This window comes from Cyprinodon tularosa, unplaced genomic scaffold, assembly GCF_016077235.1.
Source record: "Cyprinodon tularosa strain WSP-4 unplaced genomic scaffold, ASM1607723v1 ctg422, whole genome shotgun sequence".
Lineage (NCBI taxonomy): Eukaryota > Metazoa > Chordata > Actinopteri > Cyprinodontiformes > Cyprinodontidae > Cyprinodon > Cyprinodon tularosa.
Window position 1 is genome coordinate 1,134,362 of NW_024039144.1, and position 27,847 is coordinate 1,162,208.

The 27,847-nt window shown below is 43.0% G+C and overlaps 1 protein-coding gene across 2 annotated transcripts in view; it reads left to right on the top strand.

The window, feature by feature from the left end:
• Positions 1 to 27,847, top strand: part of kif19 (kinesin family member 19) — a 97,057-nt gene that overhangs the window by 62,532 nt on the left and 6,678 nt on the right. Inside the window, exons 6-17 of one of the 2 annotated variants that reach the window (XM_038299281.1) lie at positions 8,135 to 8,260; positions 8,345 to 8,539; positions 8,847 to 8,993; positions 11,765 to 11,887; positions 11,977 to 12,133; positions 12,212 to 12,386; positions 14,842 to 15,040; positions 15,121 to 15,391; positions 23,411 to 23,535; positions 24,963 to 25,126; positions 25,207 to 25,306; positions 27,114 to 27,231. In XM_038299281.1, coding sequence (XP_038155209.1) covers positions 8,135 to 8,260; positions 8,345 to 8,539; positions 8,847 to 8,993; positions 11,765 to 11,887; positions 11,977 to 12,133; positions 12,212 to 12,386; positions 14,842 to 15,040; positions 15,121 to 15,391; positions 23,411 to 23,535; positions 24,963 to 25,126; positions 25,207 to 25,306; positions 27,114 to 27,231 — 1,900 coding nt within the window. Of the gene's footprint in view, positions 1 to 8,134; positions 8,261 to 8,344; positions 8,540 to 8,846; positions 8,994 to 11,764; positions 11,888 to 11,976; positions 12,134 to 12,211; positions 12,387 to 14,841; positions 15,041 to 15,120; positions 15,392 to 23,410; positions 23,536 to 24,962; positions 25,127 to 25,206; positions 25,307 to 27,107; positions 27,232 to 27,847 lie in introns of both variants that reach the window. The other variant, XM_038299280.1, reaches the window with a different exon arrangement.

Sequence of the window (27,847 nt, forward strand, 5' to 3'; positions counted from 1 at the left end):
GAATCGTTCAATTCCATCTGGAGAGCGAGATCATCTGTGGTAGCAGCACTAGACATCTTCCAGGCATGTGATGAAAACTAGCAGCAGTTCAGCGGACAGGATGAATAAATGGTAGCCGGCGAGTGTGGATGACGTCATACAGGCGCCGCTTCGTTTTCAAAAGATAAAAATATGAAAAATATAACTGCTGATGTCTGGGGGACAGTGATTCGCCTACATGTTCTGAATGCTGGCGTACCATAAATGATAAATTATGAGCAGTTTAGTTTCTGCTTCAAGTCGTTGCCCATAGGAAGACGTTACTGGGATATAACCTAACCGAATATCTTCAGAACGGCTCCAACTGCACAGAACTCATATAGCACACTGCAAAAGCGATCTAGAAATAACTTAAAATTTCTTAAATTAAGTGTATTCACCCTTAATTTGAGCAGGTAAATGAGATAGTTTGCCAATGGAATGAGTAATTTTATTCTTAAAATGAGATAATTAGATAATATTCACTTGAAATAATGTGTAAATTGTCTTGTTCCATTGGCAAAATGTCTCTTTTACCTCCTTAATTCAAGAACAAATGCACTTATTTGAAGAAAAAAATACTTATCTAGATTTCGATTTTTTGCAGTACATGATGTAATAACGTAAAATCAAGGGCCAAATGTAAAAAAAAAAAAACGGCGTTTCCCTTTAAGGCAGAGCTTCTATTATAATAAGCATGTGTATGATGTACAGTAGTTATGATGTATTGTAAACAGTGAATGGTCCACTGGTGAGGTTCAGAATCTCAAAGCTAAACCATGAATGACAATCTCAATGACCCTATCAATTTGAAAGCAATCACAGTTGATTAGCTGGAATATCTTAATGAGATGTGGTCAGTTCTTAAAACAGGTTAATATGGATTGTTTTATTGTCTTGAAACAAGTAAAAATGTACTCACAGTCTAAATGTTAACACGACTCAGTCCGCAATGTGAGCTATTTTAAGAAAAAAGCTGCTCAGAATTAGTTTTATTATCTAGTTAGGATTAAAAAGGTGAATTTTCTTAAAACATATCAAATAATCTTAACAATATTCAGTCTTACTAAGAAAATACATTGAAAAACATGTGTAATAAGACCAAAATGCTGAATTCAAGTTTATTAAACTTGTATAGATTTTCCTTTTTTGCAGTGTGCACCTGCCATCCGGTCAGGTCTCCTTTTGCATCTGTTGCGTCATTGGTGCAGCAGTGATATGGACTTTTGCGATCACATTTTTTCCTTCCACTCAACTTTCTAATGACTCACTTTTGACAAACTATGAACTCGACAGTATTCATAATTATACAAATAATAACATCACCTTTCATTTAAAGGTCCTTTTTTTAGAGACAAGAATTCAACTTTTGTAGAAGTTTATTTGTAATCAGCTGTCGGCCAAAATCAGATAACCGATAAGTAGCTGAATACATTTTCTCTTGTTTGTTTTGCTAAGAGTTTGATTTTTTTAGTTGAGACAGAAATCAACTTTTCAAAGATATTCTAATTTTTTAAAAGTCAAGAGGTAAATTGTCACCAACTTCTCCTTAGGGAAAATAAGTGATGGATGCTTTTATTAAAACAGTGAGAGTTTTTTTTTATTTTTATTTTAAAAAACAGAAAATTCAGGACTGTGACAAAATGATTAAAAGCTTTCAAATCAAATTGAGATGAAAGCAGAAACAGGATCCTGGAAGTGACAATTTGATTTGAAGACTAATTTATTCGTCAAACTCACCTCGAGCCGACTAAATGCTCCAGAGGCTTTCCTTCATGCTGACGGCTTAAACGCTCGGTTATTTTTTATTTCTCATATAGGATGTCAGCGGGGGGAGAGGAAAATGATCTGTGATGCCACCAGTGCAGAAAAGTGCTTTCATAAACAACGTGAAAGCCTCCTTTAAAGCTTTCTGCTTGGTTTAGGACTAAAGCGCCCCAATGTCGGGTCTATCATGTTTAAAAAGTAACGATGCTCAGAATGCCTTCTCAGTGATTTCCCCTTCATGAAAGCAAACAGATGTGTGCACTTTGCTCAGCGCATCTATAAAATGCCATTTAACCTCTTGGCTGTGAGGCGGCGGCAATAACAGATCGCTCCCTGGAAACAGCAAACACACGCGTCACACATGCATTCATGTGAGGACTCAAAGCCATAAAAGCAACAGAGAGCTTCTACATTCAGTGTCTGACATTTTCATGGAAAAGAATTTCACTCCCACCCGCTCAGAGAAACCAAAGAGCTGCAGAGCAATACATTTGTTCCTGGATGTTTGTGATGACAGCGTCTGGCGGTGGAAACAAAAGGCATCATTTTTATGCCAGATGCCAAGAAACTCCTCCAAGAGGCTGGAATTGTTTCCTAACGAGGCTCCTTTATGCCACTTTGATTTTAATTCAATTCTATTCAGTTTATTTCTATAGCTCCAATTCACATCATGTCATCTCAAGGCACTTTCCAGTTCAACCAGATCATCCAGTCAGATAAATTCAAACTTTAAGGACTTAAGGACAGAAGCTTTACTGCACAAATTATTAAATTCAGTCAATTTCTATACACTGGAAAAAATCAAAATCTAGATAAGTCATTTTTTCTTAAAATAAATGCATTTGTTCTTGGATTGAGGAGGTAAAAGAGACATTTTGCCAATGGAGACACTTTACATTCAAAATAAGAAAACACAATTGCATTGTCTTATTTCAAGTGCATTTTATCTAAGTAAAATTACCCATTCCATTGGCAAACTATCTCATTTACCTACTCAAATTAAGCGTAAATACACTTAATTTAACATTTTTACTTATTTTTAGACTGTTTTTCCAGTGTAGTGTCAATTCACATCATGTCATCTCAGGTCACTTTCCAGTTCACCAGATCATCCACTCAGATTGATTCAAAGTTTTCTATCTAAGGAAAACCAGCTGATTGCATCGACTCATTGACTCTTCAGCAATCCCTCACACTAAGCATGCTTGTAGCGACAGTGGAGAGGAAAAACTCCCTTTGAACAGGAAGAAACCTCCAGCAGAACCAGGCTCAGTGTGAGCGGCCATCTGCTGAGGCCCACTGGGGTTCAAGGAGACAGAAGCAGACATAGAAACAGAAGCATAGATACAAAAGGCAACTGTCAACCAGCTCCACAGGCGGCCCCGTCCAGGAAACACACAGCCAGGCAGACGAGCTCCGAGCCAGCTCCCATGTCAGAGGATGAAGAGAGCACATCCAGTTAGTCACAGTCAGAGAAACAGGACTACACTGGAAAACAGGCCAAGCTCCAACATCTAGAAACAAAGGTGTTGATGGCAGCAGCACAGCTGATATTTCTCTCCAGGATGGAGTCACAGCCAAACAGGAACAGACCAGATGAAGCTACTATGAGAAAAAGCAGAGAGAGCAGAACGTAGAGATTGAACTAACAGATTCTGCAGAGTGGGAGAATAGAGATAGAATGAAGCAGAATGATGAAAAAGGGGTCCCTATGTCCTCCAGCAGTCTAAGCCTATAGCAGCAGAACTATAGAGATAGATCAGGATAACCTGAGCCACTCTAACTAGAAGCTTTAACAAAAAGGAAAGTTTTAAGCCTAGCCTTAAAAGTAGACAGGGTGTCTGCCTCACGGACTAAAACTGGTAGTTGGTTCCACAGGAGAGGAGCCTGATAACTAAAAGATCTGCCTCCCATTCTACTTTTAGAAATTCTAGGAACCACTAGTAAACCTGCAGATTGAGAGCGAAGTGCTCTGTTAGGAACATCAGGAACAAGAAGTTGGCAATGTTTAGAAGATTGCTTAACGTTGCCAGCTTATTGTTTTCCAACCTGCTGTCTTTAATGAGTAAAGATTGTTACTGAAAATTTACTACTAAAAGTAGACAGGGTGTCTGCCTCACGGACTAAAACTGGTGGCTTTCCAATTGAAAGCTTATTGTTCTTCTCGATTACGCTCTTAGTGTCTGATGCTCAATTGATTTGTTTGTTTTTTCTCTTAGCAGCCAGAATGAGGCGCTCAGGAAAACTAGATCACAGAGAAACCAATGCGAATAAAAAGTCCCAGAAAACTCTGATTTAGGACAAACAAAAGATAAGGACAGAGTGTGGAGTGAAGGTCGGGGACATGAAGGACTAAAACACCATGAGGAGTTTTATCTAACAGCATCTTTTAAGGTTTTCACTTGCTGCAATGTTTTTGTCCATTAGGAAAGAAAGAAATGAAAGAAAACCAAACTTTTACACTCTCACCCTTTCTTGTGCCACAGCAGAGGGAGAGAGATGAGCTCTGTCAGCTCAATATCTTCGCTATCTTGCCTTTTTAGAGCCATAAAAATCACAGCCAGCATCTGTTATTAGGCAGCAAAATATTTGCTGGAAGTCAAGCCGACTTCCTGTCTGGTGGCAAATAATCCAGTTCAGTTCACTTTTATTGCATCAGTTCACATCATCCTAAGGAGCTTTATAGAGACGGTTCAATCAGATTGGTTAAAAAGATGAACACGGAAGACCAGACAGGACGAGTCCAGATACAAGTCCATTATCTGAGGCCATGAGAATATCAATAGTGACCTTCAGCAGAGCTGTTTCAGTGCTATGATGAGCTCCTTAGGGGGGATTGTTAGTCATATAAATCGTTCTAAAAGTTAAAACGAGGCTGTACTGCACTGGGGTTGGTTTATACGCATGCAAAGGAAGTCCTAAGTCTAAAACCTTGAAAATTGCATGTCAATCAGCTTGCAGGAAAATAACACTAATCAAACTTTTCTTTGTTTCCTGCTGTTTCTTAACCTGACTCCGCCAGATGGATTTGCTCCGCATATCCATCTGGAAACCTTCCGTTGAAATAATCTTGGGAAGGGGCGAAAATACTGGTTAGCTGATTGGCCTATGTTGGTGATAGACGGGCCAAATAAACCAATCAGATCAACGAAGCATATGACGTACTAACAGAGCGACGACGAAGAGGAGCCAATTGATAGATCAAACTCTTGCAGAAACCAGTCGGGAGAAGAGCAAAAACGTCTTTTCCTCTGAGAAAAGCCTCCAGAGCAGTGTTTTGCTCTTCTTTCAGTGAAGAAATACTCTGTAATTCCGATAAAACTTGCTCGATAGCCACGCTAACGCTAGTTTCATCGGCTGAAGCCGCCATGTTCTTTAGACTGAACTGTCGCGCTTCTCGTTGCGTCACACCTCAACCCGCCTCAAAGCCAACGCTGATTGGACGTTCGTTTGGTGAACGGCTCCAAATTTTCTTTAACGGAGAGTCTCCAGACTGATCTGCGAGTGAAACATTGAAAGCTTGCGAGATCAGGATTGTCTCGGCTAGCTGTTTCTCCCTCTCTGATAAAAACTATAGGCCCCGCCCCAATCCATGCTGGGCTTTTACCAGTACGTATAGGGAAAAGACCTACAGTTCTTCCTGTCTAACGGAGAAAAATCAAAACGAAAAAAACACAAAAGAACGATTTTTAACCTATAAAATAAACTCTGTAAATAATTACCAAAAATATAAAGTAAACTAAACAAATGACAAAGAATGAATATCAAACAAGCTCTGAAACCAGATTGAAACTCTTCATAAAGTTCATTGTGGTGAAAGTTGTCACACACTTGTTTAACAACTGTTTCCTCAAGAATTTTAGATTAGAAAAGAAGACTGTAAAAACGACAACTCAAAATTGTTCACCTCACTAAGATTTTTGCATTCACTGACAATAAAATTGCCAGTTGGAACTTGAATCGTCTGGTGTGAGCCAGTTGAACTCACTTTCATAAGTTTCTGATGAAAAGTTCATCTTATTCTATAAATTAAGTTGAGTTTACTTTGAAGTTGTCGTTGACACCCAGTCCCAGCGCATGCTCATTTCAAAGTTGTCATGGCAACCGGCAGCTACGGGGTTTCCATGGATTTTCCCAGGAGCTCCCATCTGGTCACTCTGCTGGCGGTAACTTTCCCTGAGGACTCGTCCAAGAGAACACTAAGGCACTGGTTTCCTGTCATCTCTGGCAATATTGCATTATTTGTAAGGTTTTAACAGGAGTTGGAAAGTAAAAAAATATATGCTGAAACCTGATTTGCTTTAAGCATAAGATTACTTTTTTACATTGTGGAATTGTAAACCTGTTTTTGCCAAAGTGGTTCAAATAAACATGCAAAATTTAACTGGTTTACTGTCAGTGGATTATTTAATGGGGGGGGGGATTTAAACTCAAAAATGTAAGTTATTACAGGGGATGGTAATCTGAATTTAAAATAACTTTTTACAGATTATCTGAACTTAAAATAATAAGTTTTTACAGACTTGAAAGTTCCAGTAACTTGAATTAAAAAAACTAGCTGACACAACTTAATAAGTGTAGTTCTACAAAACTTAAAAATATAAGTTGATGCCTGTTGGGTTTTAATCCAGAGAAATGTGAGTTTAAAAGATTAAGAGGAAATGATCAAACACAGACATGGATTTGTAACGTCAACCTCTGCAGTAGGGGAGAAAAGCTGCTGGCTCAGAAACCAGCACCTTTTTATTAACAGTTTACAACATCATAGGGCGGGCCTTAAACAGAAGACCCAGTAATGATTATCTGGGAGGATGCAGTAAGATAGTGTGAAATGACCATCTGGCTGGATGGAAGTCACACAACCGTGTGATTCTGCCTCATGACCTACTGGATGGAGGTCATAAAAGTTTATGACCCTTCTGGTTGAATCACAGGATAGAAATGTAGCATCTTCTTTCTTTCAATGTTTCAGATGTCCACACAATCATTTTATAATTATCACTCTAACAATGCCTTCAACTTAAAAATTCTGTGCAGTCGGTTGCCTTGAAATTTTGAGTTGAACTAACTTTTTCGTTTTTACAGGTCTATAATCGACCAAGTGTTTTTTGATCGTGGGACGGTTTAATTACAGTTACCTTAAAAGCCTGAGGTTCACATCTCTGTAAGAGGAATAGATTAATCACATCTAGAATGGAGGAGGAAATTAGAGGGAAAACTTCCTTAAATCAATTAAGGAAATCGTTATAGTGCTATTTTAATCTATAATTTCACTTTGTTTGTTAGATTCAGAATTTTTTTTTCTTAGATGTTGGTTTTAATTTTATTGTTTTATAACAAAACTGAAATAGTGTCAACTGTTGATAGTGATTTATGTATCAAACTTTAGACCGAGATAGTAATTTTAATTTAAGAGTAATTACATTTGAAACCTTGAATTAGAGAAAAAGGCAACATCCAGAAGTATTTTGTTGTGTTTTTTGGCAATAATAGATTAACGAAAAATGTAAAAAAAAAGAAAAAGAAAATGACTGTTAATTTGACCTGATCCTTCTCATTCTGGTCTAATTTGATGTCCAGGGGATTTGAAATCTGCAATTTTTATGACGTTTGAGACCTAATTTTAATATTAGGCTTTAATAATTGTCACTTAGAGACTTTTTGAAGAGATTAAATATTTGAATTAGCTTAGATGAAACTTTAAATTCCAAATCCTTAAGAAACGTTCCCTTTTAGCCCATTTTTACTAGTTTCTACACTGCAAAAATGGTCTAAAAATAAGTAAAAATGTCTTAAATCAAGCGTATTTACCATTCATTTTAGTAGGTAAATGGGATGATTAGCCAATGGAATTAGTATTTTTACTCTTAAAATAAGATTATTAGATAATATGCACTTGAAATAAGACAATGCGGTTGCTATTTCTTATTTTAGATGTAAATTGTCTTGTTCCATTGGCAAAGTGTCTCACTTACCTCCTCAATTCAAGAACAAATGCACTTAGTTTAAGAAAAAATTACTTATTTAGATTTCCATTTTTTGCAGTGTATAAAACCGTTTCATTGTCCTTTTTTGCTGTTGCCTTATTTTGCATGGATTCCCCTAAAGGCTTATTTTTTATTTTGTTAGATTAAAAGATCTATTTGTTTCAGACATTTTAGTCGTTTTCAACCTGCTTCATAATAAGCCTCCGAACCGAAACATTAGATTTGAGCATTTAAAATATTTCAATGTCTGTAAATTATCTTTTTTTAATTAAATAATAATAAAAATAAAACTTTTTCATGATATTCTAATTTTTTTTAGATCCACCCATTGATTACTTTTGATCAATCTGTTATGTTCACAGATCTACAATGAGATGATTAGGGACCTGCTGAACCCATCCTCAGGCTTCTTGGACCTGAGAGAAGACTCTAAAGGGGTGATCCAGGTGGCGGGCATCACAGAGGTGTCGACCATCAACGCCCAGGAGGTGAGAGGAAATCTTCTGAGGTTCCATCACGCCATTATCAAGCCTTTTAACACCCCTGAAACCGTCCCTTATGTGCGTTCTCAGATCATGGAGTTGCTAATGAAGGGCAACAAGCAGCGCACACAGGAGCCAACGGCGGCTAATCGGACGTCGTCCCGCTCCCACGCCGTGCTGCAGGTCGCCGTCAAGCAGCAGAGCCGCTGTCGTGACGTCCTGCAGGAGGTCCGCTTCGCTCGGCTCTTCATGATCGACCTCGCCGGATCAGAACGAGCAGCTCAGGTGGATTTTTGTCTCAACATTGTTCTTCAACCTGCTCTGCTACTTAAAAGCTCATCAATCTGAAATAAAACTGAAATGGAGAAAAAAGCTGATGATTAGTGGAAGAAATCTGAAAGCTGACGCTCGTATAAATGAAGCGTCCAGATCCTTATAGAGACTCCCTGGTTTTAGCTGACTTTATGTTTGTTATTCCTCGCCTCCTTCCAGGTGCTTTCACCCCCCCAACATTTATAAAGTGTTAAAACATATATATATAAACCTGTGAGTTCAGACGTTTTCTCACCCATCGATTTCTGCCTCTTTTCAGACCCAGAATAGAGGTCAGCGGTTGAAAGAAGGCGCTCACATCAATCGTTCCCTCCTGGCTTTGGGCAACTGCATCAATGCCCTGAGCGATAAAAATGGCAACAAGTACGTCAACTATAGAGACAGCAAGCTGACCCGCCTCCTGAAGGTAAGTTTCACAGCGTCTGGTAAAAACAGCGGCATTTTTTAAAAGAGTTATTTGATATGTTCATCCCTTCTTTTATTCTGAAACTGCTGAATATAATCCAGTCCAACAAGTTGTAAGGAAATCACATTCAAATGTCAAATCATTCTGGCTTAAACATGTATATAAATGTTCTCTTTATCAGACCATATTGTCCCGAAATTTAGAAAATGTCTATTTTAAAAAGAAATCCTGTCTTTAAATCTGTTTTTTTTTTTTCATTATCTTCTGCAGGCCAGTTAGTAGGGATGCACGATATAATCGGCCCCCTATCGGTATCGGCCTTAAAACTGAATATCGGACATCGGCCACCCCACCGATATTTAACCCGATATTTGATCAGCTTCTGAGTTTCTAAAGTCTAAAAAAAATAAAATACTACTTCTTCTTCTTCCTCAAAAACTTCTTTTTTACAGACTTAAAAACTTCTAAAGACGAGGGAAAAAATATTGATCCATTAAAATATCCCAATATCTTCATATGCTGATATATTGCCATTTAAAAACACCATATCAATCTCTTTTACTAATGAAATATTGCTATATGTCATCGTTATGCTACGAAATCCCCCGAAAATTCACCAAATTTTGCCATATTTTTATATGTTGATATATTGACGCGGTATCGATCTATTTTACTAACAAAATCTCACAAGAATTTGCAAAATATCACCAGAGTTTGTAACAGAACGATGAAATTTCACCAGATTTTGAAAGTAAAATAGATCGATACCGCGTTTTTAAAAATCTATTTGATATCAGCATATGAAAATATATTTGAGTATATTATTTTTCAAAGTGTCAGAAATGGATAACAAAACTGCTATTTTCAATGACTACTTATTTTTGTCCGGCTTTAACATCGGTATCGATATCGGTTATCGGCTACATGAGTTTTAAAATATCGGCATATCGGATATCGGCTAAAATCTCAATATCGTGCATCCCTACCAGTTAGTTCTACGTCAGCCTGAACACCTAAATTCGGCCAATCATATATCAACGCTCATCTGTCAATCAATTTTTTTCCATCATAGCATCTTGATTCATATGTCGCAGCTAATATACGCAACGGTTGAAATAAAAAATTAGAATCATTTCCTTTCCCAGTGATGAAAAAGGGGTCCCTATGTCCTCCAGCAGTCTAAGCCTATAGCAGCAGAACTATAGAGATAGCTCAGGATAACCTGAGCCACTCTAACTAGAAGCTTTATCAAAAAGGAAAGTTTTAAGCCTAGCCTTAAAAGTAGACAGGGTTTCTGCCTCCTATCCTTATGTATGCAGAGAAGCTACTGCGCATAGACAACTTTTAATGAGAGTCTATAGGCGAAGGGTTTTGTGCGCTAGGGCTGAAATACGTCATCAATCCGGTGGAATGACGCTTTACTTGTCGTTAAAGATAATATATTTAGCTTGCACATCTAAAAAATATAGATCAATATATTTTGAAATATTTTGCATTTTAATCTAAAATTTAATTATAAAAAAAGACCTCTATTGGCCAGCTGCCACTGATAAAATCTAGGGATGCACGATATTGGGATTTTGGCCGATATCCGATATTTTAAAACTCATGTAGCCGATAACCGATATCGATACAGATGTTAAAGCTGGACAAAAATAAGTAGTCAGCGAAAATAGCAGTTTTGTTATCCATTTCTGACACTTTGAAAAATAATATACTCAAATATATTTTCATATGCTGATATCAAATTGATTTTTAAAAACGCGGTATCGATCTATTTTACTTTCAAAATCTGGTGAAATTTCATCGTTCTGTTACAAACTCTCATGATATTTTGCAAATTCTTGTGAGATTTTGTTAGTAAAATAGATCGATACCGCGTCAATATATCAACATATAAAAATATGGCAACATTTGGTGAATTTTCAGGGGATTTCGTAGCATAACGATGACATATAGCAATATTTCATTAGTAAAAGAGACTGATATGGTGTTTTTAAATGGCAATATATCAGCATATGAAGATATTGGGATATTTTAATGTATCAATATTTTTTCCCTCGTCTTTAGAAGTTTTTAAGTCTGTAAAAAAGAAGTTTTTGAGGAAGACGAAGAAGTATTTTATTTTTTTTAGACTTTAGAAACTCAGAAGCTGATCGATATTCAGTTTTAAGGCCGATACCGATAGGGGGCCGATTATATCGTGCATCCCTAATAAAATCCATTGAATTCTAGTTTATTTTACTTTAACAGACTTCACTGCAAAAAATTTGAATCTAGATAAGTCATTTTTTCTTAAAATAAGTGCATTTGTTCTTGAAGTGAGGAGGTAAAAGAGACATTTTGCCAACGGAACAAGACAATTTACACTTAAAATAAAAAAAAAAACAATTGCATTGTCTTATTTCAAGTGAATATTATCTAATTATCTTATTTTAAGAGTAAAATTACTCATTATATTGGCAAACAATCTCATTTACCTACTCAAATACACTTAATTTAGGAATTTCTTTTACTTATTTCTAGATAGTTTTTGCAGTGTTGGCACATAAAACAACATCTCAAGGTTTTAATGTGTTGAAATGTGGGCTTTTAGATTTAAATGTTAAAGTTTCTGCTTTAACAAACAAATATTTTGGCCTTTATTCAAAACTAAATGTCATCATCAAACATAATCCTGAAATATCATCTACATTGTGAAGCATGGTGGTGGCAGCAGCATGCTCTGGGGACGATGAATGATGGGACTTTGTCTCCTCTTTCACTGGTAGGACTCGCTGGGTGGGAACAGCCGAACAGTGATGATAGCGCATATTAGCCCCGCCTCCATGGCTTTTGAGGAGTCTCGTAACACCCTGGCGTACGCCGACCGTGCCAAAAGCATCCGGACACGGGTAAACTTTCACCTCGCCTCCATCACGGTTGATCTTAAGCCTAAACGCTTCGTCTGAGAAAAGTGGTTTCTGCTCTCTGTCTGCTTCAGGTGAAGAAGAACCTGATAAACGTGTCGTACCACATTGCTCAGTACACAAACATCATCTCTGACCTTCGCTGCGAGATCCAGCGGCTCAAAAAGAAGATCTCAGAGCAGGCGAGCCTGAAGATCAGCTCCGAGCGAGCGGACATCCGAAACATTCAGGGTGAGTTTTCTTCTCTCCATTCAAACACGGGAATCTGAACATCCATTAACGGCTCTTTCCTTTTTTGCTGCTTTATAGCGGAGGTCCAAGCCCAGTCCAGCCAGCAGAGCAGAGCAGAGATGGACGAGCTGCGGGAGCAGCTCCTGGATGCTTTCCGACAGCAGATGAAGATCAGGAAGAGCCTGATCGAGCTGGAGAACAGCAACATGGAGATCCAGATGGACACCTCCAGACATCTCGTCACCGTTGCAGAGTCAGTCACGTTTCTACACTGCAAAAACGGTCTAGAAATACGTAAAAATGCATGGGCGGTTCTAGACAGGGGCCAACGGGGGCCAGAGCCCCTGTAGATCATGTCCTGGCCCCTGAAGACTGAAGACACACTGGAAAACAATCTAGAAATAAGTACAGAAATTCTTAAATTAAGGGAATTTACTCTTAATTTGAGCAGGTAAATGAGATCATTTGCCAATGGAATGAGTATTTTTACTCTTAGAACAAGATAATTAGATAATATGCATTTGAAATAAGACAATGCAGTTATTTTTTCTTATTTTAAATGCAAATTTTCTTGTTCAGTTTGCAAAGTGTCTCACTTACCTCCTCAATTCAAGAAAAAATGACTTATTTTTAGAAAAAATTACTTATCTAGTTTTACATTTTTTGCAGTGTAATACCCAAATTGTTACTGATGGATCCATTCACTGGAAAAAAATCGAAATCTACATAAGTCATATTTTCTTAAAATAAGTGCATTTGTTCTTGGATTGAGGAGATAAGAGAGACTTCTTGCCAAACGAACAAGAAAATTTACACTTAAAATAAGAAAACACAATTGCATTGTCTTATTTCAAGTGCATATTATCTAATTATCTTATTTTAAGAGTAAGAATACTCATTCCATTGGCAAACTACCTCATTTACCTGCTCAAATTAAGGATAAATACACTTAATTTAGGACATTTTATCTTATTTCTAGATCATTTTTTTCAGTGTTGGATCTATTTCCTTTTTTTTCTTTAAAAATTCAGTTTTACTAACTATTTAAACACAATAACATGAAAGTTTTAGTGGTATGGAGATAGGATCACAGTTTTCATCTGCTAAACATTTTTTTCAAAAGAAATTGCTCAAATTTTCACAGCTGAATTTATCACTTTTTCTTCAGTTCTAATTAAGATTTTATAGAAAACGTTAATTTTAGCTTAAATTAAGACAAAAATATGTTAAATTCCTAAATATCGAAGGTTTATTGACCTAATAGGGCATAGAATTTTAATGAAACCTAACTGAATAGAAAATTCACATCATGCAGTGAAGAAGTCATGCCCTCCTGGCCCCCTGGTACAATTAATCAATCAAAATCTAGATAAGTCATTTTTTTCTTAAAATAAGTGCATTTGTTCTTGAATTAAGGAGGTAAAAGAGACATTTTGCCAATGGAACAAGACAATTTACACTTAAAATAAGAAAACACAATTGCATTGTTTTATTTCAAGTGCATTTTATCTAATTATCTTATTTTAAGAGTAAAATTACTAATTCCATTGGAAAACTTGTTCATTTACTTCCTCAAATTAAGCGTAAATACACTTAATTTAAGAAATTTTTACTTATTTCTAGTAGGTTTTTGCAGTGCATTTACTACTACATATTATTTTTCCAGTGTAAAAAAATGCACTTATTTTAAGCAAAAATAACTTTTTTGCAGTGTATCATCTCACACTGCAAAACGCTCCAGAAATAAGTAGAAATTTCTTAAATTAAATGTATTTATCCTTCATTTGAGTAGGTAAATGAGATAGTTTGCCAGTTTGGAATGAGTATTTTTCCTCTTAAAATAAGATATTTAGATAAAATGCACTTGTAATAAGACAATGCAATTGTGTTTTCTTATTTTAAATGTTAATTGTCTTGTGACTGAGTGACATGTGCTTGACCGTGACTGAGTGGATGTGCTCTCTTCGTCCTCTGGCATGGGAGCTGCCTTGGAGCTCGTCTGCCTGGCTGTGTGTTTCCTGGACGGGGCCGCCTTTTACAGCTGCTTTTTGTATCTCTGCTTCTGTCTCCTTGAACCCCAGTCGGCCTTGGCAGATGGCCGCTCACACTGAGCCTGGTTCTGCTGGAGGTTTCTTCCTGTTAAAAGGGAGTTTTTCCTCTCCACTGTCGCTACAAGCATGCTTAGTGTGGGGGATTGTATTTGAGTCAATGAGTCGATGCAATCAGCTGGTTTTCCTTAGATAGAAAACTTTGTATCAATTTGACTGTATGATCTGGTTGAACTGTAAAGTGCCTTGAGATGACATGTGTTGTGAATTTGGCGCTATATAAATAAACTGAATTGAAATTGAATTGAATTGTTCTATTGGTAAAATGTCTCTTTTATCTCCTCAATCCAAGAACAAAGGCATTTATTTTAAGAAAAAATTATTTACCGGTATGTAGGTTTAGATTTTTTCCAGTGCATTTCATCATGAAGCTTAAAGTCTAGTAACACGTCACTTTTTTATCATAAAGCTTCTCTCTGGATTTAAAATTTAATTGATTTTCATCCCTATTATTCTGACTCTGGCCGAGTTTAATTAAAGAAATTAGTGCAGCTGCTGCTGTTTGATTAACTTATAACAGTAATAATCCACTATTAGATAATAACTAGTGTTAGACCAAGTCATTGTTCTTTTAAAATATCATCTTTTGTTTGTTCCCAGCTGGGAGCAGGAGCAGAGTAAACGCAGGAGAAAGTGGCGTGCAGAGAGAAGGAAGGAAAGCGTCAACAAGGACGAAAGTGAGAAGGACTCGGATTCCTCCGAGTCGCCCCCAGACAGCACAGAGACTCGGGAGGTAGCAGTGGCTCGGGAAAACCTGGTCCTCCTGATGGCCGAACAAAAGAAGATTCAAAAGCAGAAGGTCAGCTTCCTGGAAACAAAATGAAAAGACATTTTCATCTAATCTTGTATTAAATAAAAAAAAATAATCTGTGATTTCAGGGTTTACTGGAGCAGAAGTTCCTGGAGCTGCGGGATCGCGGCCGACGCCTCGAGGAGCTGCTTCCTCGCAGGGTGAGCTCAGAGGAGCAGCGCGAAGTCCTCGGCCTCCTCTGCAAGGTCCACGAGCTGGAGATGGAGAACGCAGAGATGCAGTCCCACGCTCTGATCAAAGACAGCGTCATCCGGCAGAAAAACTTTGTGGTGCAGCGCTTTGAGCAGCACAGACACCTGTGTGACGAGATCATTCAGCAGCAGAGGCAGTTCATAGACGGTGAGCGTTTGGAATTTCTCTTCATTTACTTGGAAAAAAACTGGAAAAAAGAGTCGCACAGAATGAATGATAAAATTAAAACCTTCCATCGGTTCATTTTTCATTCATTCCTAAGCAGGGCCCAAAAAATACTGACTTTTCAATATTTCTCTGTCCCAATTTCACACATTAGAAACTAGATTTTTATTTCAACTTTCATTTGAAGCTTTTGTCTACAACTGGCTCTATTGCTCCCCTCACTGCTCCCCCTCACTGCTCCTCCTCACTGCTCCTCCTCACTGCTCCTCCTTGCTGCTCCTCTTGCTGCTCCTCCTGCTGCTCCTCTTGCTGCTCCTCCTGCTGCTCCTCTTGCTGCTCCTCCTGCAGCTCCTCTTGCTGCTCCTCCTGCTGCTCCTCTTGCTGCTCCTCCTGCAGCTCCTCTCGCTGCTCCACCTGTAGCTCCTCTTGCTGCTCCTCTTGCTGCTCCTCCTTGCTGCTCCTCCTTACTGCTCCTCCTTGCTGCTGCTCCTGCTGCTCCACCTGTAGCTCCTCCTGCTGCTCCTCTTGCTGCTCCTCCTTGCTACTCCTCCTGCTGCTCCTCCTGCAGCTCCTCTTGCTGCTCCTCTTGCTGCTCCTCTTGCTGCTCCTCCTGCTGCTCCTCTTGCTGCTCCTCCTGCTGCTCCTCTTGCTGCTCCTCTTGCTGCTCCTCCTGCTGCTCCTCTTGCTGCTCTACCTGCAGCTCCTCTTGCTGCTCCTCCTGCTACTGCTCTTGCTGCTCCTCCTGCTACTGCTCTTGCTGCTCCTCTTGCTGCTCCTCTTGCTGCTCCTCCTGCTGCTCCTCTTGCTGCTCTACCTGCAGCCCCTTTTGCTGCTCCTCCTTACTACTCCTCTTGCTGCTCCTCTTGCTGTTCCTCTTGCTGCTCCTCCTTGCTACTTCTCCTGCAGCTCCTCGTGCTGCTCCTCTTGCTGCTCCTCTTGCTGCTCCTCCTTGCTACTTCTCCTGCTGCTCCTCGTGCTGCTCCTCGTGCTGCTCCTCTTGCTGCTCCTCTTGCTGCTCCTCTTGCTGCTCCTCCTGCTGCTCCTCTTGCTGCTCCTCCTGCTACTCCTCTTGCTGCTCCTCGTGCTGCTCCTCTTGCTGCTCCTCCTGCTGCTCCTCCTGCAGCTCCACCTGCAGCCCCTTTTGCTGCTCCTCCTTACTACTCCTCTTGCTGCTCCTCTTGCTGTTCCTCTTGCTGCTCCTCCTTGCTACTTCTCCTGCAGCTCCTCGTGCTGCTCCTCTTGCTGCTCCTCTTGCTGCTCCTCCTTGCTACTTCTCCTGCTGCTCCTCGTGCTGCTCCTCGTGCTGCTCCTCTTGCTGCTCCTCTTGCTGCTCCTCTTGCTAATCATCTTACTGCTCCTCTCGCTGCTCCATCTGTAGCTCCTCTTGCTGCTCCTCCTTGCTGCTCCTCCTGCTGCTCTTCCTGCAGCCCCTTTTGCTGCTCCTCCTTACTACTCCTCTTGCTGCTCCTCTTGCTGCTCCTCGTGCTGCTCCCCTTGCTGCTCCTCCTGCAGCTCCTTGTGCTGCTCCTCTTGCTGCTCCTCCTGCTGCTCTACCTGCAGCTCCTCTTGCTGCTCCTCCTTGCTGCTCCTCGTGCTGCTCCCCTTGCTGCTCCTCCTGCAGCTCCTCTTGCTGCTCTACCTGCAGCTCCTCTTGCTGCTCCTCCTGCTACTGCTCTTGCTGCTCCTCCTTGCTGCTCCTCCTGCTGCTCCTCTTGCTGTTCCTCTTGCTGCTCCTCTTGCTGTTCCTCGTGCTGCTCCTCCTTGCTACTTCTCCTGCAGCTCCTCTTGCTGCTCCTCCTGCTACTGCTCTTGCTGCTCCTCCTTACTACTCCTCTTGCTGCTCCTCTTGCTGTTCCTCTTGCTGCTCCTCTTGCTGTTCCTCTTGCTGCTCCTCCTGCTACTGCTCTTGCTGCTCCTCTTGCTGCTCCTCTTGCTGCTCCTCCTGCTGCTCCTCTTGCTGCTCTACCTGCAGCCCCTTTTGCTGCTCCTCCTTACTACTCCTCTTGCTGCTCCTCTTGCTGTTCCTCTTGCTGCTCCTCCTTGCTACTTCTCCTGCTGCTCCACCTCCAGCTCCTCGTGCTGCTCCCCTTGCTGCTCCTCCTGCAGCTCCTTGTGCTGCTCCTCTTGCTGCTCTACCTGCAGCTCCTCTTGCTGCTCCTCTTGCTGCTCTACCTGCAGCTCCTCTTGCTGCTCCTCCTTGCTGCTCCTCGTGCTGCTCCCCTTGCTGCTCCTCCTGCAGCTCCTTGTGCTGCTCCTCTTGCTGCTCTACCTGCAGCTCCTCTTGCTGCTCCTCCTGCTACTGCTCTTGCTGCTCCTCCTGCTGCTCCTCTTGCTGCTCCTCCTTGCTGCTCCTCCTGCTGCTCCTCTTGCTGCTCCTCCTTGCTGCTCCTCCTGCTGCTCCACCTGTAGCTCCTCCTGCTGCTCCTCTTGCTGCTCCTCCTTGCTACTCCTCCTGCTGCTCCTCTTGCTGCTCCTCCTGCAGCTCCTCTTGCTGCTCCTCTTGCTGCTCCTCTTGCTGCTCCCCTTGCTGCTCCTCCTGCAGCTCCTTGTGCTACTCCTCTTGCTGCTCTACCTGCAGCTCCTCATGCTGCTCCTCCTTGCTACTCCTCCTGCTGCTCTTCCTGCAGCTCCTACAGCAGCCCCTTTTGCTGCTCCTCCTTACTACTCCTCCTGCTGCTCTTCCTGCAGCTCCTACAGCAGCTCCTCTTGCTGCTCCTCTTGCTGTTCCTCTTGCTACTTCTCCTGCTGCTCTACCTGCAGCTCCTCTTGCTGCTCCTCCTTGCTGCTCCTCCTGCTGCTCTACCTGCAGCTCCTCTTGCTGCTCCTCCTTGCTGCTCCTCGTGCTGCTCCCCTTGCTGCTCCTCCTGCAGCTCCTTGTGCTGCTCCTCTTGCTGCTCTACCTGCAGCTCCTCTTGCTGCTCCTCCTGCTACTGCTCTTGCTGCTCCTCCTGCAGCTCCACCTGCAGCCCCTTGTGCTGCTCCTCCTTACTACTCCTCTTGCTGCTCCTCTTGCTGTTCCTCTTGCTGCTTCTCCTTGCTACTTCTCCTGCAGCTCCTCGTGCTGCTCCTCTTGCTGCTCCTCTTGCAGCTCCTCCTTGCTACTTCTCCTGCTGCTCCACCTCCAGCTCCTCGTGCTGCTCCTCTTGCTGCTCTACCTGCAGCTCCTCTTGCTGCTCCTCTTGCTGCTCTACCTGCAGCTCCTCTTGCTGCTCCTCCTTGCTGCTCCTCCTGCTGCTCTACCTGCAGCTCCTCTTGCTGCTCCTCCTTGCTGCTCCTCGTGCTGCTCCCCTTGCTGCTCCTCCTGCAGCTCCTTGTGCTGCTCCTCTTGCTGCTCCTCTTGCTGCTCCTCCTGCTGCTCCTCTTGCTGCTCCTCCTGCTGCTCCTCTTGCTGCTCCCCTTGCTGCTCCTCCTGCAGCTCCTTGTGCTACTCCTCTTGCTGCTCTACCTGCAGCTCCTCATGCTGCTCCTCCTTGCTACTCCTCCTGCTGCTCTTCCTGCAGCTCCTACAGCAGCCCCTTTTGCTGCTCCTCCTTACTACTCCTCTTGCTGCTCCTCTTGCTGTTCCTCTTGCTGCTCCTCCTTGCTACTTCTCCTGCTGCTCTACCTGCAGCTCCTCTTGCTGCTCCTCCTTGCTGCTCCTCGTGCTGCTCCCCTTGCTGCTCCTCCTGCAGCTCCTTGTGCTGCTCCTCTTGCTGCTCTACCTGCAGCTCCTCTTGCTGCTCCTCCTGCTACTGCTCTTGCTGCTCCTCCTGCAGCTCCACCTGCAGCCCCTTTTGCTGCTCCTCCTTACTACTCCTCTTGCTGCTCCTCTTGCTGTTCCTCTTGCTGCTCCTCCTTGCTACTTCTCCTGCAGCTCCTCGTGCTGCTCCTCTTGCTGCTCCTCTTGCAGCTCCTCCTTGCTACTTCTCCTGCTGCTCCACCTCCAGCTCCTCGTGCTGCTCCCCTTGCTGCTCCTCCTGCAGCTCCTTGTGCTGCTCCTCTTGCTGCTCTACCTGCAGCTCCTCTTGCTGCTCCTCTTGCTGCTCTACCTGCAGCTCCTCTTGCTGCTCCTCCTTGCTGCTCCTCCTGCTGCTCTACCTGCAGCTCCTCTTGCTGCTCCTCCTTGCTGCTCCTCGTGCTGCTCCCCTTGCTGCTCCTCCTGCAGCTCCTTGTGCTGCTCCTCTTGCTGCTCTACCTGCAGCTCCTCTTGCTGCTCCTCCTTGCTGCTCCTCCTGCTGCTCTAACTGCAGCTCCTCTTGCTGCTCCTCCTTGCTGCTCCTCGTGCTGCTCCCCTTGCTGCTCTACCTGCAGCTCCTCTTGCTGCTCCTCCTGCTGCTGCTCTTGCTGCTCCTCCTGCTGCTCCTCTTGCTGCTCCTCCTTGCTGCTCCTCCTGCTGCTCCTCTTGCTGCTCCTCCTGCTGCTCCTCTTGCTGCTCCTCCTTGCTGCTCCTCCTGCTGCTCCTCCTGCAGCTCCTCCTGCTGCTCCTCCTGCTGCTCTAACTGCAGCTCCTCTTGCTGCTCCTCCTTGCTGCTCCTCCTGCTGCTCCTCCTGCAGCTCCTCCTGCTGCTCCTCCTGCTGCTCTACCTGCAGCTCCTCTTGCTGCTCCTCCTTGCTGCTCCTCCTGCTGCTCTAACTGCAGCTCCTCTTGCTGCTCCTCGTGCTGCTCCCCTTGCTGCTCTACCTGCAGCTCCTCCTGCTGCTCCTCTTGCTGCTCCTCGTGCTGCTCCCCTTGCTGCTCTACCTGCAGCTCCTCCTGCTGCTCCTCTTGCTGCTCCTCCTGCTGCTCCTCTTGCTGCTCCCCTTGCTGCTCCTCCTGCAGCTCCTTGTGCTACTCCTCTTGCTGCTCTACCTGCAGCTCCTCATGCTGCTCCTCCTTGCTACTCCTCCTGCTGCTCTTCCTGCAGCTCCTACAGCAGCCCCTTTTGCTGCTCCTCCTTACTACTCCTCTTGCTGCTCCTCTTGCTGTTCCTCTTGCTGCTCCTCCTTGCTACTTCTCCTGCTGCTCTACCTGCAGCTCCTCTTGCTGCTCCTCCTTGCTGCTCCTCCTGCTGCTCTACCTGCAGCTCCTCTTGCTGCTCCTCCTTGCTGCTCCTCGTGCTGCTCCCCTTGCTGCTCCTCCTGCAGCTCCTTGTGCTGCTCCTCTTGCTGCTCTACCTGCAGCTCCTCTTGCTGCTCCTCCTGCTACTGCTCTTGCTGCTCCTCCTGCAGCTCCACCTGCAGCCCCTTTTGCTGCTCCTCCTTACTACTCCTCTTGCTGCTCCTCTTGCTGTTCCTCTTGCTGCTCCTCCTTGCTACTTCTCCTGCAGCTCCTCGTGCTGCTCCTCTTGCTGCTCCTCTTGCAGCTCCTCCTTGCTACTTCTCCTGCTGCTCCACCTCCAGCTCCTCGTGCTGCTCCCCTTGCTGCTCCTCCTGCAGCTCCTTGTGCTGCTCCTCTTGCTGCTCTACCTGCAGCTCCTCTTGCTGCTCCTCTTGCTGCTCTACCTGCAGCTCCTCTTGCTGCTCCTCCTTGCTGCTCCTCCTGCTGCTCTACCTGCAGCTCCTCTTGCTGCTCCTCCTTGCTGCTCCTCGTGCTGCTCCCCTTGCTGCTCCTCCTGCAGCTCCTTGTGCTGCTCCTCTTGCTGCTCCTCCTGCAGCTCCTTGTGCTGCTCCTCTTGCTGCTCCTCTTGCTGCTCCTCCTGCTGCTCCTCTTGCTGCTCCTCCTGCTGCTCCTCTTGCTGCTCCCCTTGCTGCTCCTCCTGCAGCTCCTTGTGCTACTCCTCTTGCTGCTCTACCTGCAGCTCCTCATGCTGCTCCTCCTTGCTACTCCTCCTGCTGCTCTTCCTGCAGCTCCTACAGCAGCCCCTTTTGCTGCTCCTCCTTACTACTCCTCTTGCTGCTCCTCTTGCTGTTCCTCTTGCTGCTCCTCCTTGCTACTTCTCCTGCTGCTCTACCTGCAGCTCCTCTTGCTGCTCCTCCTTGCTGCTCCTCGTGCTGCTCCCCTTGCTGCTCCTCCTGCAGCTCCTTGTGCTGCTCCTCTTGCTGCTCTACCTGCAGCTCCTCTTGCTGCTCCTCCTGCTACTGCTCTTGCTGCTCCTCCTGCAGCTCCACCTGCAGCCCCTTTTGCTGCTCCTCCTTACTACTCCTCTTGCTGCTCCTCTTGCTGTTCCTCTTGCTGCTCCTCCTTGCTACTTCTCCTGCAGCTCCTCGTGCTGCTCCTCTTGCTGCTCCTCTTGCAGCTCCTCCTTGCTACTTCTCCTGCTGCTCCACCTCCAGCTCCTCGTGCTGCTCCCCTTGCTGCTCCTCCTGCAGCTCCTTGTGCTGCTCCTCTTGCTGCTCTACCTGCAGCTCCTCTTGCTGCTCCTCTTGCTGCTCTACCTGCAGCTCCTCTTGCTGCTCCTCCTTGCTGCTCCTCCTGCTGCTCTACCTGCAGCTCCTCTTGCTGCTCCTCCTTGCTGCTCCTCGTGCTGCTCCCCTTGCTGCTCCTCCTGCAGCTCCTTGTGCTGCTCCTCTTGCTGCTCTACCTGCAGCTCCTCTTGCTGCTCCTCCTTGCTGCTCCTCCTGCTGCTCCTCCTTGCTGCTCCTCGTGCTGCTCCCCTTGCTGCTCTACCTGCAGCTCCTCTTGCTGCTCCTCCTGCTGCTGCTCTTGCTGCTCCTCCTGCTGCTCCTCTTGCTGCTCCTCCTTGCTGCTCCTCCTGCTGCTCCTCTTGCTGCTCCTCCTGCTGCTCCTCTTGCTGCTCCTCCTTGCTGCTCCTCCTGCTGCTCCTCCTGCAGCTCCTCCTGCTGCTCCTCCTGCTTTTCAGTTTGACTCGACCTTTTCCTTCCTACCCTGTTTTTCCTTAGTGAAGAATATTAACAGTCAAATACTAAAAGAAGAGAAATGAAATAAAAATTGCCATTTCAACATAAAATGTCAATTTTTATTAGTCACTTCAACACATTAGCATGAAATGAAATTAATCTTAATTTTATTTTAATTGTACTTTATTGAAGTTTACCTCTGCATTTAACCCATTTCCTTAAGGAGCAGTGGGCAGCCACTGTGCGGAACCCAGGGAGCAGTGTGGGGTTTGGCTCTAACCACTGGGTCAGAGGTCACGGATAAGCGGACCGCGGTCCGGATCCGGACCCACCTGATTTAAAACATTTATCAATTACCGCACGTTGTCTAATTTCACTTGCTCCTCTTCTCCTGTTAATACGGTAAAGCCCTGGGGAGCGTCCGGCTCCAGGCTGCACGTGATCCAAATGAGCCAATGAGCTGTCAGTCTGGGTTGCTGCTGCTGCTACTTTTAGACACAGCAGGCAAACCTGTGGCAAGCCGGGCGATGGGAAAGAAGGAGAAGACCATGAGAAAAAGAGAGCAGAGAAAGTGTGGACTGCTGGAAGAACTGCGGTGAACTGGTGAAAGAAAAGTGAAATGGCGTGCTCAAAGATGACCCTGCACATTTAGAGGATGTTTGGCTCAACCTGCTGCTGTGAAGCAGGATTCTCCACCATGAACAGAATCAACAATAAATCTGGATCCAGGCTCAAAATGAGCATCTTGATATGTGCTTGAGAATGGCTTAGTCTCCGCTTAAACCCAGGTTTAAAGCCTTGCAGGGCAGCCTAAAGCAGCGTCGTTTCTAAGTCACCAATTTAGTGCTACTTCGTCCCAATGGAATTTCCCATTGGGAACCTGCTAGCGCTAAGTTGCTAACTGGTTAGCAAGATGCTTCCGACAAACCGGCCACAACCAAACATGCTTGCAAACCTTCCGCCACAACAATCCCGCCCCCTTGATAATCAACCAATCACGTTCACTTTATTCACTCGTGTAAAGTTGTGCACCACTCAGGGGAATTACGACTTTAAAACTCATCGTAAAAACAGGGAAGGAATGAATATTTTTATGCAGGAGCATCTGGAGGATGACCTCTAGGGGCCGCCAACACCGCCATGTTTTTCATGGTAAAGGATGCTTGGCCTCCTGTGTTGATAATGCTCCTGGTCTCGTCGTTTCCTCCTGTTTTTCTTATCTGATCGTCTCCCCGTGCGTTTCAGAGCACAGTCTGCTTGTGCCGCTGCACCTCCAGGAGCTATATGAGACGTACATGAGGGAGCTGGATGAGAGGAAGCTGGAGAGAGCTGTCGCCTTGGACAAGGTGACCACCAGGCAAACCATCAAGGTAACAGAGTCGTGGCCAATCGGCTCACTAAATGGCCACACACTAGAAAAAAACCGAAATCTACATAAGTGGTTTTTTTCTTGAAATAAGTGCATTTGTTCTTGGATTAAGGAGGTAAAAGAGACATTTTGCCAATGGAACGAGACAATTTACACTTAAAATAAGAAAACACAACTGCATTGTCTTATTTCAAGTGCATATTATGTAAGTATCTTATTCTAAGATTCCATTGGCAAACTAGCTCATTTGCCGACTCAAGTTAAGGGTAAATACACTTAATTTAAGACATTTTTTACTCATTTCTATTTGGTTTTTCCAGTGCAGGAAGTGGGCGTGCTGCAGCACCCCCTAGTGGCGAAGAGAAAATGTATTAAAAATACTTAAAAATTTCTTATTATTATTTTGGGAAATGAAACTAAATTATTTTGAGGCTTAATCGGCACAAATATCACGATGTTACGTTGTCATGGCAACGTAGAGCAAGCTAGAGGTCGCCGAGTAAAGAGTAGTACTCGTACTAGTAAGTCTAATAACAGAAATGAGGATGAAAAAATGGCACAGAGACGCATTTCGGATTTGCCTTTTCTCAATTCACGAGAACGCGAGTCCGGACTCGAGTTCTCGCCAAATCCGGTCTTGGAAAGAACACAGGAAAGTCTGGACTTGGTGAGAACGGGAGCACGCAGCATTGGAACAGAAGCATACTGATGACATCACCACACGCTCAGCCCGTCTAGAGCTGCATTTCACCTCCTGTTACACTGCAAAAACGATCTAGAAATGAGTAAATATTTCTTAAATTAAGTGTATTTACCCTTAATTTGAGCAGGTAAATGAGATAGTTTGCCAATGGAATGAGTAATTTTACTCTTAAAATAAGATAATTAGATTGTACACTGCAAAAACCATCTAGAATTAAGTGAAAAAATTCTTAAATTGAGTGTATTTACCCTTAATTTTAGCAGATAAATAAGATGATTTGCCAATGGAACTAGTATTTTTACTCCTAAAACAAGATAACTAGATAATATGCACTCGAAATAAGACAAAGCAATTGTATTTTTCTTATTTTAAATGTAAATTGTCTTGTTCCATTGGCAAATTATCTCAATTACCTGCTCAATTCAAGAAAAAATGCACTTAATTTAAGCAAAAATTACTCATTTAGATTTCCTTTTTTTGCAGTGTATGCATTTAAATTAAGATAATGCAATTGTGTTTCCTTATTTTAAGTGTAAATTGTCTTGTTCGATTGGCAAAATATCTCTTTTACCTCCTGAATTCAAGAACAAATGCACTTATTTTAAGAAAAAATGACTCCTCTAGATTTAGACTTTTTGCAGTGTATTAATCGTCTCCAGATAATAATAAATTCTGACTTATTTCAGTCGGACTGATGGTGACCGCCTCTTCTCTTCTCTTCTCAGGAGGGATCTTTACCAAAGATCTCGTTGCCGACTCAAGGTCGGGATTACACGCTGGATGCAGACTCCGACCAGGGCAGCGTACGCAACATGTTCACCGACACCAGACGAGGTCAAGCCAAAATGCGCAGACACACCTTACCTCCCATCCTACCTGAAGCCGAGCCGTAAGCTGAGACCGATTTCCTGCTGCCAGCCTTTAAAAGCGTCCGTGCACAAACTAACCTGCATATTCTGTGCGCTTCAGAGACAGAGTTTTCAAGAGCAGCCCTCATGCCAGGCAGATCAAGAACTCGGCTGTAATGACCCCCCCTCCGATTCACATCAACGGAAAAGGAAACAGAGAGGTGAGTTCCGGTCTGACAGACGCTGCTGTTCCCTCGTCTCTTTTATTAATCACAGCCATGTTGGTATCTGACTTATAGAAGATGAAACCTCCACATTCTGTTTTTAATTCAATTTAGTATTTAGAATTACAAGTATTACTTGAAAACATTAAAAAAGCATTTTTAATTTACAGCTCATAGGACTGAACTGATCCGATATTAAAGGTCTAGTGGAGGATGTTATTTTTCCGGGTGGATCATTTAAATCAGTGGTCCTCCTAACTGTCAATCATTCTGGTGATATGTTTCCATAAGGCCGTCCCACGTGCTCCTCCCCTTTTTCAGTAACCGCTGGAGACCCTGACATAGTGGAAAAATTGCAAATCTACTTTTGGAAAGAAAGCTTTTATGAGTGATGCACACAGCAACTTTTAAACAAAATCGTGCACGAGGAGGAATGGACTCGTGCACGCTCTCGCACACGTTTACTAGGCATTCCCTCTCGGCAGCGGGTACAGGGTTGTGCATGTGCCTTTTTTTGTGGAAAGAGGGCGGGTCTTTTCAAAAATTTGTGAAAATTCTCCGCTATACCTTTAAATATGAGTCCAATATCTACGGAAGAGGATTAGGGCCACTGAAAAAAAAAAAGTTAACTGAATTTTAAATTTTATTTCAGTTTAATATGGGAAAAAAGTTAGAATTCTGACTTTTTTCTCAGAATTCTGACTTTAATCTCAGAATTCTGACTGTTTTCTCAGAATTCTGACTTTAATCTCAGAATTCAGACTTTTTTCTCAGAATTCTGACTTTAATCTCAGAATTCAGACTTTTTTCTCAGAATTCTGACTTTAAATTCAGAATTTTAATGTAGATGGGCACCATGAAGGAAGAGATGTGGAGAACTCAGCTTCACTGACAAAGATGTGAGTTGTTGGAGAGGTTCAGTGACACATTGGTGGAAAATGACGGAATTAGGCAACTTTTTACGTGCCTGAGGGGTCCCCTCATTAATGGAGGAGCAGAAGGTCATTAAAATAAGAGAGCTAGTCTGTAAAACAGACATGGCTACGGCTTGATGCTAACATGTTTGTTAGCCGTCAGAATTCTGAGAAAAAAGTCAGAATTCTGAGAAAAAAGTCAGAATTCTGAAATTAAAGTCAGAATTCTGAAATTAAAGTCAGAATTCTGAGAAAAAAGTCCGAATTCTGAAATTAAAGTCAGAATTCTGAGAAAAAAGTCCGAATTCTGAGAAAAACGTCAGAATTGTGAGATTAAAGTCAGAATTCTGACTTTTTTCCCATGTTAAACTGAAATAAAATTTAAAAATCAGTTAACTTTTTTTTTCAGTTTTTTTCACTCTTCCGTTAATATCAGCCAAAAAAATGAATATTGTAATATATCGGCCTGCATCTAAAGCATGGGCAGTTCTAGACAGGGGCCAACGGGGGCCAGTGCCCCAGTTGATCATGTTCTGGCCCCTGTACTGAAGATATAATACATAAAGAAATTCTAATGATGATGTGCGCTGGAACAGACATGGTTACTGATCGGTCCTTTGGATCTATTTGCAAGACTTTCCATATATGCCCTTTATTTTATATTTTTATTACTGTTTCTCATCTTAATACTTTTTAGATTTACAACCTCTAATAGCCCAACAGCTATCAAAGCCTCCTCTATTACGCCTCCGCAGTAAAAAGGATCATTCTGTATGAAAAAGAAGCCAAACTTTGATTTCTAAAACTGATCAGAGGAGCAGTTTCTGCAGCGGGTTTAAAGGTCTTTAATGGTGAATTAATCCCTCTGATTCTTCCTCCTGCAGCTGCAGCATCTGGCTCCAGAAAGCTTCACCAGCTACAGTCACCTCAGCAACAGCATCAGCAGCCATCTGGACTCCTCACCCGAAAGCAGCGAGACGGGGGCTGATATGACCCTGGCTCGTAATGGTAAGCTCCTCCCCCCCATGGATAATGACGATGATGATGATAATGCCTTCTGAGGGTTTTTCTTCTTTTTTTATTTTGCATTAAACTGCTTCTGGTTATGGACATACAGATGCTTCCAATCAAACAGAAAGAAAACTGACCCCACACTAGAAAAATGATCTAGAAATTAGTAAAAATATCTTAAATTAAGTATATTTACCCTTGATTTAAGTAGGTAAATGAGATAGTTTGCCTATGGAATGAGTATTTTTACTTTTAGAATAAGATACTTAGATAATGTGCACTTGAAATAAGACAATACAATTATGATTTCTTATTTTAAATGTAAATTGTCTTGTTCTATTGGCAAAACGCCTCACTTTTACATCCTTAATCCAAGAACAAATGCACTTATTTTAAGAAAAGATGACTTATCTAGATTTTGATTTTTTCCAGTGCAGCTGATAGAAAGTTATTCATATTAGATGTTATTTCAGTCACATTAAAATATATCACAATATCTGCACTTAACAAACAACAATAAAGAAATATACACTTAAAATAAGAATGGATTAAATCTAAAAGTGAAAATTGATAAGTAACAGTTAAAAGTAACAGAGGTGTCAATAAATACTTT